A 16,405-nucleotide genomic window follows, 5' to 3' on the forward strand; every position below is an offset into this window, starting at 1 on the left:
GAAACCGTTACCAAACAAACTCTTTATTTTGCAGGCTGGAAACAAAAATGGCAAAATTACTTATCCAACAAGAATGTGCTGTCCAAGAATTTGTTTAGTAACTTTGCATTCCCTTTTCCAAGAACACCTCTTTTTCTGAATGGGAGTACGCATGGTCAGGGAACCATGAATGACAATGATACTTGCAAAGAAACCTGACATGGGCAACACAAACACGTCTTATATCCGAATTGGAAACACTGAGATAATGAACAGTATTTCCTCCAGAGCCCATTTCACTTAACAAGGCGCTTGTTTGCTCCTAAAATCCTAGCACTTGGATTTATTAAGTTTAATACAAAGACTTTGGGTGTCCTACTGGAAGCAAATAGTCTTACTAGATTGTTACACCACAAAATGTGTTTCTGTGAGGTGCTTACTAGGTCATCTTTCACCTCTACAAACTAACCTAGTCCTATGGAAATACATTTTCCATTTAGTAAACCTGGGTTTAGCAGATGCATGAACGTATGTTAGGTGCTATGAGCTCCTACACGTGAAATGGAAAACCTATTTTGTTGTTTATTGCAATAGTTATTAGGCCCTTCAGAGAATGCACTAAGAGTGATCGTGTCAGGGGGGCACCACCCATCAATGTAGCATGTAAACATTGTTCTGACTGCTACCACCCGTGTCAGTGAGTTTCATGGGTTTGCAACCCAAGATCATTTGATAGATGTTGGCACCAAGTTGGTTTTATGTCCTTGCTGAATTTTTGCTTAATGTGCTTACATTGTTTGTCTGTTTATCATTCAGTAGAGTTACCAATATGTTTTGTAAATCTTTGTTTACCAACAGAGGCTAGCGTTGCAAATACATAATTAAGCAGTACTGCGGCAAAATATATGCAAGAAATATATATTGGGTTCTGTTCAAGCTTCTCATCCACCTCCAATATTAAAAGGGTCATCCATTTTAGAAAACAAAATCACTTTCTTCTGTTGTGCATCGCTCCCAATCGCCAGCAAAAGGTCTTCTAAAACGTTGCTTTGTTTGGTGTCGGTTTTGACTTCGAGGCAGATCGTGACATCGTTCACTTGATGGCTTCTTGAGGGGAAAAACACTGCTGTGAGGCTGATACATAGCATGATGTGAATCTACCCCAAAATGAATGCTGCAAAAGAAAAGCTTTGCATGTAACGGCCATTTTGCTGCTCGAATGAAGAAGTAATATTTGCATGATGCTCATAAAAGAAACCAGCCACCTCTTGGATGGTAGGGAGCTTATTACCTGTACCATAACAGTGCCTCAGTATTCACACCATATGCAAGGAGGTGTTTTAAAAAATGTTTTACGTTAGGAGCAAGTTCCTAAGGATCAGGTTATCTTTTTACAGATTTGCTTAAATTCATAACTATGAAGATCCACATACACCCGCTCAAAACATCGTTGGGAGGAGAAGTGGTTTGAAGAGCCCCATACAGAAGTGTTAGTGTTACTATGTTTATATTATCCAGTATTATGGGTATCTTTCATAGATTCACATGCCTGAATCATTCCCCGTCGTCGGGTGGGAGTCCCCGGTACATAATAACAGTAATGTCATATTGACATATACATACTAATAGGCCAGAGGCCTCACATTAGTAACCTATCCAAGTCCTTTTGTAAAAAGGACCAAAATTTGGGCCAGGAGCCAATCAGCTACTACCACCCTCTAGAACCTTCCTGGAAGGAGCCCTAGTCCCTCAGATTTTTTACCGCACGTCGTGCTAAGGGAGTCTCCACTGAGCTCTGCTCAGCTTTCTGGTATTTCTGGATTTATTCCATATTTTCTCTTCAAAATTACTCTTGTGGAGGAGTGCTAGAGCGACTATGTCTACCACTCCTAAAAAAGGGCTCTTTAGACCCTGTGCCTCGTGTAGTAAACTGAGACTGCATGTAGATGACAAACATGAAGACTGCCTCTACTGTCTCTACGCTGAACATTCTGCCAAGGATTGTAAGGTCTGCCGCACTTTCTCTGTCAAGACTTTAAAGGACAGAGAGGGACTCCTGCTCCTGTGGTTTCAGAGACTAAAGGACAAGGATCAAACAGTCTCTTCAGGTGAGAGCGAGTGTTCCTTCAGGAGCTCACACTCCTCTGCCAAAAGGCCAAGACAGACATCTCCAGGTCCGTCTGATATGCCACCTCAAAAGAAGACGCCAAAGTCTTCAGAGGGTCGTCCAAAAGCCATGGCAGTTAAGACTTCTCTTCAGGAAGCCTCCTTCAAGAAGCCTGTGCTGTTGTCTTCTGCCATGCCTGTGACAGCGTCGACAGTAACCCGCTCTACGTCGACAGCATCAGCCTTCACCACCTTGTCGACAACTACCTCAACATCGTTGTTGACGGGTAGGTCTATTACATCTATAATTCCTGTCAAAAAAGCATTGACGATAGCATCCGCATCGCCGAAGTGTAAGCCATCGTCGTCGACGAAGGCCCCATCGACGTCGACGACAACCTCGTCGACTAAGCCATCGTCGACGCCGCCGTCGACGAAGAAACCATCGTCGACGACGCTGTCGTCGACAGATGTCTGCTGTGGCTGTCAACATCCCACCGCCGCCGACCACCCCGTCGACGGGCCCGTCGACGGAAGACTCTCCTAAGCTGAATTATACTTATACACACTTCCGGATGTCAACGCGTATGCTGACGCCAGAGACTATGTCTCCTAGCAAGGTCCAGCCACTGCCACTGGTCCACTTACTGGAGACTGAAGATTCTGATGATGGTGCCATGTTCCACACTGCAACAAGTCCATCACAGCTCAATGTCAAGGTCCATGAGAGTTCAGATTGTGAAGACCTGAGTCAGGCAGAAGTGCCATACCAGCGGTTTCCAACTACTCCGCCTCCTTCGGTAGTGCCTCCACATCTTGTGACACCAGCTCCTCCTCCTCGCCCTAGACCACCACCGCTGGTCATTCGTCCAGATCCTGTGACTTTGCCTCCTCTTCCATCTTCTGATGAAGAAGAAGAGGAACCAGGAGGAGAAGATGAAGAAGCTCAACAGGAGGAGGGAGAAATACAGGATGACGAGTGGAATGACTGTCATTGAACATCCGGCATCCCCAGACCAGGCACAGGCGGATTCACCCCCAGAACATATCGGGGGGGGTTTCATAATGTGGTAGAGAGGGCAGCAGGTTCGAAATAGAGATGACCACGCAACCTCAGGATTGCTTCCTATATGACTTCAAAGAGCCATTCAAGAAGGCGGTTCGGTCAATCCCTATCATCGAACACATCTGGGACCGGGGGTAAAAATAATGAAAAACCCCTCATCTTTACTTCCAGTGCCGAACAGGCTTGATAAGAAGTATAAGGCCCCGAACACGGCTCCGGCATGCCTTACAGGCCATACCAAACTGGACTTCGTTATTACCCATGCTGCGCAGCGGAAATCTAACAACCCATCTGCTGCGCTGACTGCGCCTCCGGATAAGGAAGGCCGTAAACTGGATAATATCGGGAAGAAATTCTCGTCGATGTCGGCCCTTACTGTCAGGGCGGCAAACTCACTAGCGCTCTTAGGGCGTTACAATCGCCAGATGTGGGCAGATGTTGCCCCATATCTAGGCACACTGCCAGAGGAGCAGAAAGAAAAGGTGAAGAAGATACTCCTTGATGGAGAGCGGTCCGCCTCGGAAATGATTGACGTGGCGATGGATATCGCCTCAACAGGATTTCGGCAGCTGGCGGGGGCATCGGTCCTTAGGCGCCAGGGATGGCTGAAAGCTACATCTTTCCGTCCGGAGGTACAGACCAAAGTACTGGACATGCCGGTTGACGGAGAGCTGCTCTTTGGGGAGCATATTGATGAGATGCTGCAGGGTATCAAGAAAGATACGGAGACCGCAAAAGCCTTGGGTACCCTCCAGTACAAAAATACTTACTTTCGGGGCTCCAGAGGAAGAGGCCAGGAGACAATAGGTGGCTATCCGGGATACAAATCCTGTTACGGCTCGTCCCAGCAATACAAGCCTCAATACCAACAGAGGCAGCAACAAGGCCAGTCCTCGTACAATAAGTCTTCCTTTCGAGGAAGAGGAGAAAAGAAAGATTCCGCCACAAGGCAATGACTTCTTTCTCCAACAGGCCTCCACTTCTTTTCCACATTACGTAGTTGGAGGGAAAATTACCAACTTCCTCCATAATTGGCAAAGAATAACGACGGATCGTTGGGTTCTCCAGCTGGTTCAGTTCGGCCATACTCAGGAGTTCGTAGAAACTCCTCCTTCGAACCCCCCAGGTCCCATGCAGCACAAGAATCTGCATCTCCTTCAAGCGGAACTCTCTCTTATGCTCCAGAAAAGAGCCGTAGAAAGAGTTCCCAGAGGTCAGAGGGGGAAAGGATTCTATTCCCGGTTCTTCCAAATACGAAAAAAGGAGAAGAAATGGAGACCGATATTGGATCTAAGGAACCTCAACAGATACCTCAAAAAACAATTGTTCCGTATGGTATCCATTCAGGAGGTGTTACAGCTACTCAATTCCAAAGATTTCATGGCGCCTATTTCCACATACTCATCCACAAAAGTCACCGCCAATACCTAAGGTTTGTAGTGGCGGGCAGACATTACCAATTCAGAGTGTTGCCATTCGGCCTGAAGTCTGCGCCGCGCATTTTTACGAAATGCCTATCTCCAGTGGCAGCGTACCTTCGCCAGCACCATCACCAGGTATTCCCCTACTTGGACGATTGGCTCATCAAGTCTCCTACTCTAGAAGGTGTGAGCAGATCTTCCAACGCCTATCTTCAGCTCTTCGAGAGCCTGGGGCTTACGCTCAACCAGGAAAAGTCAGTATTGCAGCCCTTTCAACGCCTCACTTTCCTGGGAGCAACTTTAGACACGCATCAGGAGAAGGCCTTCCCATCAAAGGAACGTCAGGTCAAACTGAGGTCTCTGGCAGCCCACATTCAGGTCAAAAAGACCATCAAGGTGCGACTCTTCAAGTCATTGCTAGGAATGATGTCCTCCAATATCCTCCTAATACCACACTGCCGCCTCCGTATGCGTCCCATACAGGAGGCGTTATCATCTCAGTGGATCCAGTGTACGGGATCCTTCGATGATCTTATCAGGATCACTCCGTTCATGGTGAAGGCCCTGCACTGGTGGCTTCAAACAAAAAACCTGCACCAGGGCCTTCCATTCCTACTTCCAATCTCCCCACACGTGATAACAACAGATGCATCATTGGAAGGATGGGGTGCGTTCCTGCAGGAACTTCAGATACACGGTCAGTGGTCGCTGGCAGAAAAACAGCTCCACATCAACCTGCTAGAGCTGAGGGCAGTATACCTGGCACTTCGAGCATTCCTGCCCCGGATCAGGAACTCCCCAGTGCTTGTGAGGACGGACAACACCACCACAATGCACTATCTAAACAAGCAAGGGGGAACTCGATCCATGACGTTGTCTCAAGAATCACAGCGAATTTGGAAGTGGCTACTCCAACACAACATTTCGCTGAGAGCGGAGTATGTCCCAGGAGCAGACAACACCCTGACGGACTCACTAAGCAGGCAACGCTCCATTTGTCACGAGTGGGAGCTCGACCAGCATGCTCTTGACGCAGTATTCTCCCGATGGGGCAGACCTCACCTGGATCTATTTGCGACGAAGATCAACGCAAAATGCCAACACTATGCAAGCTGGCTTCCCCAGAAAGGATCTCTCGGGGATGCATTTTCGATCGCATGGTGCAACATCTTTGCTTACGCTTTTCCTCCATTTCCCCTGATCCCCAGGGTCCTCCGGAAACTGAAAGCAGAGCGTTGCACCCTGATCCTGGTAGCCCCAGCGTGGCCGCGCCAACACTGGTTTACAGAACTCCACATTCTGTCGCTGGAGCCTCCGATTCCATTCAGGCCTTACCCGCATCTTCTCACTATGAACCAGGGGCAAGTCCAGCATCCAGATCCGACATCTCTCAGATTATCAGCTTGGCTCCTGAGTTCAGCGAGTTCCAGGACTTAGATATTCCTCAGGACTGCAGAGTTGTCTTAGCCCGGGCCCGGGCTGACAGTACCAACAAGACGTATTCCTTTAAGTGGAAGAGATTCTGTTTGTGGTGTAAAGCTAACAAACTGCACCCGTTCTCGTCATCTCCAGCACAACTTCTGCCTTACCTGCTTCACCTGGCCAACTCTGGATTGGCCCACACCTCAATCAAAGTCCACCTGGCAGCCATATCTCGATTCAGGCGCTCTTCGTCTGGTATTTCCCTATGGTCCAATAGACTAGTCAAGCAGTTTCTGAAAGGCTTGTTCAGGACTTATCCTCCAACAAAACCTTTACCACCTACATGGCAACTCAATGTTGTCTTGGCTCAGTTGATGAAACACCCCTTTGAGCCGATGCATAAAGCAGATCTCAAATACTTGTCATGGAAAACAGCTCTGTTGCTGGCTCTCACGTCAGCAAGGAGGGTGAGTGAACTGCAGGCTTTCTCTATTCAAGACCCGTTCCTTCAGTTCAAACAGGACAGGGTCATTCTACGGACTAACCCCTAATTCATACCAAAGGTTCTGTCTGCTTTTCATCTAAACGAACCTATTGTCCTGAGATCTTTCTTCCCGAATCCATCTTCAGCAGCGGAGAGATCTCTACATTCCTTAGACCTGAAAAGATGTCTGAAATTCTACATTCATAGAACGGAACAATTTCGCAAGTCCACCCAATTATTTATTGCTTTCAGCAGGCCCAGGAAGGGCCTACCATTGTCAAAGCAGAGCATTTCAAGATGGATCTCTGCGGCCATCGCCTTTTGCCATCAGCAGGCGGGACATCCTCTGCCCTCCAAGGTTCGGGCTCATTCCACTAGAGCGGTTTCCACCTGCATGGCGCTCTTTTCTGGTGTGCCCATTGTCGACATTTGCAGAGCGGCGACATGGAAGACACCACATACGTTCACCAAGCACTACTGCTTGGTTTCGGAACTTATGAAGGATGCAGCAGTGGGACAGGCGGTGCTCCGTCCTCTATTTCATTAGAGGTGAGCCATCTTCCTTTCATCCCACCTTTCCTATTACCTAATTGCACATTTCTTATCCTGCTACTGTTTGCAGTTTATTGTGTTGCACTATTGATAAGTTATTTTCAAGTGTCTTGCATGCTATATTATGCGAAATGTGCTGCCTATTGCTTGCTACTCTGATTCAGGCATGTGAATCTATGAAAGATACCCATAATACTGGATAAGAAATGCGTTACCTGTAACTGCAGTTATCCAGTATTGGTATCTTTCATAGATTCACATGCAACCCACCCGCCTCCCCTGGAAGGGCTCACCTTAGTTCTCTCAGTAGGTACTACTTAGCACTGTGCTTACGAAAGTCTGAGGGACTAGGGCTCCTTCCAGGAAGGTTCTAGAGGGTGGTAGTAGCTGATTGGCTCCTGGCCAAAGTTTGGTCCTTTTTACAAAAGGACTTGGATAGGTTACTAATGTGAGGCCTCTGGCCTATTAGTATGTATATAGTCTATATGACATTGCTGTTATTATGTACCGGGGACTCCCACCCCGACGACTGGGAATGATTCAGGCATGTGAATCTATGAAAGATACGAATACTGGATAACTGCAGTTACAGGTAAGTAACGCATTTCTTACAATACACCTTGCGTCATACAATTAAAAGAGAAATGTTAAGCTTACTAGCGTGGTTTCGAGTCTGTGTCCTCGTGAGTCACTCTATAACGACCAATGTCCACTTGATAAAAGTAAAGTGATACTCTCCGTCCAGCTGCTAAATGGCAGGGATATGTACAGCATGTGAATCAGTAATTACAAGCTTCAGAACATCTGTTACCAGGCAAGTATTGTTTGCCTTATGTTGCCTTCTGATTTAAGGGACAGTGGTGTGCGAGATGGATGAGTCTCTGTGATATGCATAGTTGTGGGACGAACTGTGCCTTTAAGAACACAGCTGATGGTCGGCATGCTGCCAATATTAACTGTCATCTTGTGTTTTTCCCTCCTAGATCATGCTTTCAATCTTTGCCTACAAGAGATACAAAATGGGAGTGGACGACTTCACCCAAAGTTATGCTGACCCCACACAGGACTCAACAATTCCCCCTTACTCCAGTTACCCCAACGTTGGGGGTGGTAGCTACCAGCAACCCCCTTTCAGCAACAACCCAGACCCTGCAGGCGGGTACCAGCCACCAACATATTAGCAATCTATCTGCCATACACTGGAGCACGAGTTGCTTGCAGACCTTTGTGTGGGATGGCCAGGCAACAGATCAGGGTCAAGCTGGCAAAGTTGCACATGCCCACTCTTACATTTAGCATGTCTGGTGCTTAATTTGCCTATCAAAGTGAATGGGAGCATCTTGCTGTCCATATTATTTTTTCCTATTAACTTTGTATGAAGGTTTTAGGAAAGAATTATAATCCTCTGTCAGTGTTGGGCTGGATGCTGTGGGTGTTTGAGGTATGAACTATTATTACTGCCCTCCATTAGTTTTTACCTTGTAGTGTCTCACACATAACATGTTTATTATAACAGCTATCTTGTTCCCTGCTCTCACCCCTATACAACATGTTTTTTTTCTTTCCCAGACTACAGTTTGTTAATGTGGAGCATCACCCTTTTATCAGACAGTTGTTTTTTACTCCAAGTTACTACCTTATAATCTCCGTTCACTAAGGGAGTTAAGGTTAATATGCATGTGCGCAGCAGGTTTCCTCCCTGCACAAGTAAAACACAACTTATTATTTAACATAATTGAACCCTTATTATTCCTGGTAATCTCCCTATTTTTCATATTTTGATATGTGGAATATACAAGGGCATTGATTTGCTTTTTGGGTTCATTGTCCTGCATATAACACTGGCCATTATGCCTCATTTGTTCTGTATAGCTTTTTATTTGTTTTCTGGGATTTAGCATATGCAAAGAACCCTGGTAGTAGTGGTAGAATAGTAAGAAAGGGGGAATGTCCGATGTGAAAAAGCCACTTTTTAATGTAAATGTTTGTATGTTACATAGCGTACCATGGATACTTAATCTGGGTTTGGGGATGAGAGTATTGCAAGCGTTTACACGATTCAAGAAATGATATCGGTTTTGTTTCTCATTTAATGATTATTTTATTCGAGAATATTTTATGTTGATACTGTAACCATCTGAAGGCACTTGCTTAGACAATGATAGGAGTCACAATTGGCAATGGATGAGTTTAAAAAGACTACATTGTTGTAATGTTTGTTTGTTTTCATGTTTAGCCACTCTTCCTGTTGAAATGCTGGAAGTACAGCTTCTCATGTATAAATTGTGCTTTGTGTCATCTTAAAAGTGGCACCTGCAGTACGTCTGAGCTGTCTCATATAGGCTTTAACATGGCAGACTGGTGGTTGATAGAGGTTGAAGTCCTTAAATATTCCAATTTGTGTGGCCTGAGTAATCCGTGCAGAGCACACAGTGACGGCCCCTAACGGAGCTGACATAGTTGTTCTTAATTTGCACTAGCTGTATTCTAGCACTTGTCCTTAATGAAATGGTCTAGTAAGTTTAGAATCGCAACTTAAATCAATAAGGACTGCTCATTTGCACACAGACAAATTTGTTCTTGGCATATAAAGCACTCCGGACAACCTGGAACCAGGGTGACTTAGATTAAAATTATGGATCAGAAGGTGCCATTCTCATCCTTCCTAGGCTGAAGATTGCACAGCTGTGCATATATACCAGCTGAACATTAACAGTGGCCAGGCCTTGGCCTGAAAAAAGCAAACGCATGCCTTGCAAAGGTATGTACAACCGGTGTTTCACTGTAGCCATTTGCTTGCAGTGTTAAATCCGCACCAGTGGTGTGTGCGAGCTTCCTGATAAATATTGTGCTGCAGCCACCTGGAATGTGCTGGTAAAACACTTGCTCTCTTGATTAACAAGCTTCTCAATTAGAGCCCAATCAATTGAGTTGAAGTCCGTCTACATGCTCTTGAACGTGGGGTGTACCCTGGGTCCGATAGTAGCACGTTCGTCCAGGTTTCTGCCACTGATGGGAAGACCATAATCTCAGATGCTGGGCCAGTGCATTTTCTTTATATATTTGACTCAGTTATTCTGAGAAGCACCGAAAATGTAATTTTGTACTGTGTGAGACTGTAAATAGGCAATAGAAAACAATGCTGCAAACGCCTGTATGACTTCAAAATATCTACAAACGCTGTCCAAAGGCTGGATGTTTAATGCAGCGGAAAATTGGTTTACTAACGACTGTTTGGACGGAGCTTTCCCATTGTCTAGGGTGAATTTCTCCTAGCAGCAAAGTGCCAATATCTTTTGTCTCCTCCAAAGTGCCCTTTAACGTCCACCTGAGATGTCATTCACTGGTAAAGCACTTGCGCTCATGAGTAGCAAGATTCTCAATGAGATTCCAAGTTGTTTTTAAGTCCGGGTACGTCCTCTGGGAGCATGGCATGAGCCCAGTGTTAGTGGCACGTTCTTGTGCAGGTTTCTGTAACTGATTGGATGACGAAGATAGTTGATGATGTACCTACTGCCTTTTATTTATACGTTTGACCCTCCGATCTGCTGAGGGACACGGGAAGTGTATTTTAGTTTTGTCTGAGGGGGTAAATAGGTGATATAAAGCAGTGCTATATAAACATCTATGTGACCGTTCAAAATATCTAGAGGTGCACAAAGTCCATCCACAAGCTGGAAGATTCATGCAGCTGAAAATTGGTATATTAAGGACTGTTTGCAATGAGGATGGGGCTATTCTCTCTTGTATGTGACTTCCCCCTAACACCAAAGTGCCAATATCTTTTAAATCCTCCAAAGTGTCCTTGATAGATTTTAGCTGATACTGCACCCTTTGCCTTTTCGTAAGAAGTGTCTCACCAACTTTGAATTAGAACAGTTTTTTGCATGAAGTTGTACACGCTTTTTATTTTGGGTGGGGGGTCTTTAAGTGCCTTTACAGAGGAGGAGGTATTCCTCAGCTTCAGTTTGATACTTTGTGCCAATTAACTTATCTTGCTTTCGATGCACTGTATGATTTAATAAAATTGATTTTCACCATGGTCCTGGTCTTGAGCGAGTTTGTGCTTAATGTGTCAAAATCTGAGATTGAGCGACTGGTTGTACTGTCTTGCTTTTTAGCTCCTGGAGTATATAGTTTGATTGCCAATCCTCCTATGTGTGTTAAGCTTTATGTTGAAAGGAGTTTGGTCCTTTCCAGGTGCCAGATACATTTTAACATCAAAACTGTGCATGGGGGGCAAATATCATATACTAATGCAAAATAATATCCAACTGAAAAAGCATGCTATTAGAGGTGGGCCACTATGGACTTGAACCACATACCTGGCTCTGGCTCAACCCAAGGTCCTTTTAGTCTCTCGAGCCCAGCTATAGGGTGCCTTCTGCCAGTCATCCATGCTCTGCCATCATGCACCTAGAATTAAAAACAAAGCAGAAAAAAGTAGGCGACTAGTGGATGAAATGCATAATGTGACAACAGAAAACCTGGTACCGATCCTGGCTTCATCGCTTTACCAAATTTTGGGATCCTAAGCAAATATTTTATTTTATAGAACCTCCTTTTCTTTCACTCACGCATGCGACCTCCATCCATTAAGTGAGTTCAGGGTGTGCAATTTATCAAAGAATATGTTGTATCAAGGTGAAATGCTTCTGCATGTTAAAAAGACTTTAAACAAACCAAAATGGAGCACCTTGGCAGTAAAAGTGATATTATTTCGTCTAGCAGAAGCCACACTTTTTTCTTACTATGTGTGTTGCTGCAGTTTTTGTACCTGGGATCAGCTGCCACCTAGGGAAACCTACCATGCCTAGACGTTTCTGAAAATTAAACACCCTGGGTTGGGTGTGGGAAGGGGGGGGGGGGGAGATGCGGTGGTACCAGGGTGATGCGACTTGTGTGGTTCTCATTAGGTTTTCTCACCCAGAAATCCTAGCAAACCTCAAACTTTGGGGAAGAACACACATTTTCTTCACATTTCTGCGAGGGAGTGTTCTAGAATCTGTGGGGAGCCGCATATATCCTACTAACCAGCATCCTGCACATCTCCCAATAAAAGTGTTACCTCACTTGTGTGGGTGTACCCTGCCAGTGCCTGCTACAGGAATGGGTCCATAACGCAACCGGGACAGATCAAATTTTTCGACTCAAAACCAACCTTTTTTTTTTCTTTTTTTTTTTGCAATTTTGGTAGATGTGGAATTTGGACCCTAGTTCAGCTGGCACTTAGTGAAACCTACCAAACCCACACATTTCTTAAAACTAGACATCCATAGGAGTCCAGGGTGGGGTGACGTGTCTTGCCCACACCAGATTTTCGTACCCATTATTCCTCAAACTGGTGCTAAAGACCCACATTTTCCTTCTATTTCCGTGACATACACCTCTGGGAACCTCAGAGATCCACAAATATGCTACCATCCAGCCTCCTTCCCAGTTGTCCTGATAAAAATGCTACCGCACTTGAGCGGCTAGCCCTGGTGCCTGTACCAGGCATGCATTAAAACCAGTCAATTGGAGGGCTCTCATTAACCGTGGTTTGAAGCATGCCTGCGATTTCCGGAAGTTCACATCTGAGAAATGCAAGGAAATGTGAGATTTTAGTCAAAGGTTTGAGATTTGCAGTGCTTAGTGGGTAAGAAAACATGGGATCAGACGAGGCACACCACCCTGGAGTCCCCTGAATGACTAGTTTTCAGAAATGCCTGGATTTGGTAGGTTTTCCTGGGAGGCTGCTGGGGTGCCCAAACTCTAGAGCTACCCCTATTACTGATTTTCCAGATTGCCATTCTACCAAGGCTGGACAAAAAGTACAAGGCACCCGCAAATACACCTGCTTGTTTTATTTCTCAGACAAAGCCTGATTCCATCATTACTCAGGCAGCACAGCGCCGATCAAGAAATCCTTCGTCTCCAATATCCTCACCACCTGACTGTGAAGGTAGGCGCCTTGATGCTATAGGCAAGAAATTTTCAACAAAGGCAGCGACAACAGTCCGTGCAGCCAATTCAGTGGCCATTCTTGCCAGGTACGACCGGTAAATGTGGTCAGACATTTCCACTCTAGTTCAATTAATACCAGAATCTTCAAAGGCAGAGGCATTGAAAAATCTTCATGAGGGAGAAAAAATTTCTTCTGAGATGATTGACTGCTGCCTCGACGTCTTTCCCACTGGTTTCCGCCTTTTGTCGAACTGCGGTTCTCAGGTGGCTAAAGGCCACATCTTTTCGTCAAGAGGTGCAAACTAAAATATTAGACATGCCTTATGATGGGGTGTCTTTGTTTGGCCAACATATAGATGATGCCCTTCAGACAATAAAGAAAGACACCGACACGACCCGTGCTCCTGGAACTCTCCAATTTAAAAGGCAAACGTTTCAAGGCGCAAGAGGTCGTGGGTCCCCTTCCTCCTTTCGAGGTACTTCCAGTCAATATAAACAAGGGCAACAACGATATTCCTCCCAGAGTCAGCCATCGTACAGGCAGCAACACTCTTAATTCTACAGACAATACAGAGGTAAATCCTCTTACAGAGGAAAGGACTCTTCCAAGAAACAATGACTTTCATCACAAACCATTTCTATCCCCGCCCGATTGTTCACGGGTTGGAAGTCGAATCTCACACTTTTATTCAAAATGGTCACTAATTACTACAGATCAGTGGGTCCTGGATATTGTACGCAGGGGTCATGCATTAGAATTCCTAAAAATTCCTTCCAATTCTCCACCAAGAGGTCCACCTCTTGCCCATCTGAAGGAACTTTTAAACCAACTCACAATTCTAATAAGGAAAGGTGCGATCGAAGTGGTGGTAAAACTCCAAAGGGGCAGAGGTTTTTATTCGAGGTTCTTCCTCATACAGAAAGTCAGGAGAATGGCGTCCTATTCTGGATCTACGTGCCTTAAACAAATACATAAAAAAAAAAAGTTTTGCATGTTGTCCCTTCAGGAGGTACTTCCTTTATTTTCTCAAGGAGAATATATGACAACTTTGTATCTCCAGGATGCTTATTTTCATCTACCAATTTTGCGAAGGCACAGACATTTTCTCAGATTCAGAGTAGCCGGAAAGGACTTCCAATTTAGAGTACTTCCTTTCGGACTTTGTTCCGCTCCCAGTGTGTGTTCACCAAGGTCCTCGCACCGGTGGCAGCTTACCTTCGCCTGCAAGGAGTACAAATCTTTCCATATCCTGACGACTGCCTGCTAAAGGCACGGTCATTCGAGCAGGCTTCCAAACACCCTCAAATCTGCAAGACCCTCTTTCAGTCCCTGGGCCTCACGTTCAACATGGAAAAGTCTCAGTTTCTCCCTGATCAAAACAGACTATTCTTGGGATCCATTCTAGACACCAAGCTAGCAAATGCCTTTGAATCGCACGAAAGACGTCTGCGTCTTCACAACTTAGCAGCCTCCCTTCTATTACAAGAGTCCGCTTCTGTCCGACAGTTGAAATCTTTCCTAGGGATGTTGTCCTCTTGCATCCCTCTTGTCCCTCACTGCCGGCTGAAAATTAGACCTATTCAGGAGGAGTTGGACAAAAAGTGGGCTCAAGTTTCAGGAACCTTCAACTATGTAGTCAGAGTCGCATCTCGAATGAAAAAAGGTCTCATGTGGTGGATTCTTGAAAAGAATGTCTCTTCAAGTTGTCCGTTCGTGATAGACGCTCCAAGCTACACTCTCACAACAGATGCATCGCTAGAAGGCTGGGGTGCGCATCTTCAGGGATTAACGGTAAAAGGAAAGTGGAACAGTCAGCAAAAGACCTGGCACATCAACCTACTAGAATTGCTGGCCATTTATCTAGCTCTAAAAGCGTTCCATTCCATCATACAAGGAGCATCAGTGTTGGTTTGAATGGACAACACAATGTGCATGCACTGCATAAACATACAAGGAGGCTCAAGATCCATCCTATTGTCCCATCAGGCTCAGCAGATTTGGGATTGAGCAATTCAGCATCAGGGCGTCCTTTCAGCAGTGCATATTCCGGGAGCTTCAAACAATCTTGCGGATTCTCTGAGCAGGTCTTCTACAACCAACCACGGGTGGGAGTTACATCAACCCACTCTGGATCACATTTTTCAGGTATAGGGTCGCCCGAATCTGGATCTATTCGCAACACATCTGAACCCCAACCAGAGTAATGCGGAAACGCCTTTTTGATGAATTGGTCGACAATATATGCCTACGCTTTTCCACCAATACCTCTAGTTCCCAGAGTTCTTCGGAAAATGAGGAAAGAACCCTGTCACACTATTCTAATTGCTCCCAGATGGCCGAGACAAGTATGGTTCACGGAACTCCTGTTCCTGTCACAGTGCGACCCGATCATTCTTCGCCCTCTTCCGATTCTTCTAACCATGGATCAGGGCCAAGTTTGTCATCCCGACCCAGCATCTCTACGCTTAGCGGCTTTGAACCTGAGCACTACGAATTTCTGAATTTGAACATTCCTACGGATTGTAGGGAGGTCCTGGCAAAGGCAAGAGCACCTTCAACTGTGAAGACATACAAACTCAAATGGAAAAGATTCTGTCTATGGTGCAATGGTGCCCAGGTACATCCTCTACATTCCACGCCGGAGCAACTTTTGCCTTTCTTTTTACACTTCGCAAAGTCGGTCCTCTCGTTTGCTACCTTAAAGGTTTTTCTAGCAGCAATCTCACGTTTCCGTCAATATGGCTCTAGTTCTCTTTACTCTTCCAGAGTCATTCAACAGTTTTTTAAATGTCTTTGTCTGATGTTCCCACCAATTCGTCGACCATCTCCTCCTTGGCATTTAAACATTGTCTTGGCACAACTAATGAGACACCCATTTGAGCCAATCCATACAGCTGATCTTAAATTTATTACCTGGAAAACTTCTCTACTTCTGGCTCTCACTTCCTCACGTCGAGTCATTGACATTCAGGCGTTTACTACTAAACCGCCTTTTCTTCAGTTTATTAAGGACTCAGTCTTGCTCCGCATCAATCCAGCATTCATTCCTAAGGTGCCGTCGGACTTCCACCTTAATGAACCAGTTGTTTTAAAGACATTTTTTCCTAATCCTCAGACACCAGCAGAGAGAGCACTTCATTCTTTGGATATTAAGGGGTGTCTAAAATTCTACCTTCAAAAGACGGCTACTATACGTAAATCTGACCAGCTTTTTGTGGCCTATAGTGAATGCGGAAAGGACATCTAGTCACCAATCAAACAATTGCACGCTGGATATCTACTGCAATTACCTTTTGCCATCAGCAAGCGGGAAAACCACATACTACATCTGTTAGAGCGCATTCTACTAGAAAAGTTTCCTTGTCTACGGCGCTGTTTGCTGGTGTCCCTCTTCATCACATTTGCAGAGCTGCACCATGGTCCAGCAG

General features: G+C 45.4%; 1 protein-coding gene across 1 annotated transcript in view; it reads left to right on the top strand.

Annotated features, from left to right (window-relative positions):
* SYNGR2 (synaptogyrin 2) overlaps positions 1-11,072 on the top strand; it is a 187,896-nt gene extending 176,824 nt beyond the window's left edge. The window contains exon 4 of the mRNA XM_078653868.1: positions 8,014-11,072. Coding sequence (XP_078509994.1) covers positions 8,014-8,211 — 198 coding nt within the window. The 3' untranslated portion in view covers positions 8,212-11,072. The remainder of the gene's footprint in view (positions 1-8,013) is intronic.
* Positions 11,073-16,405: the final 5,333 nt, after the last annotated feature.

This window comes from Lissotriton helveticus, chromosome 7 (assembly GCF_964261635.1).
Source record: "Lissotriton helveticus chromosome 7, aLisHel1.1, whole genome shotgun sequence".
In the NCBI taxonomy this organism is placed as follows: Eukaryota; Metazoa; Chordata; class Amphibia; order Caudata; family Salamandridae; genus Lissotriton; species Lissotriton helveticus.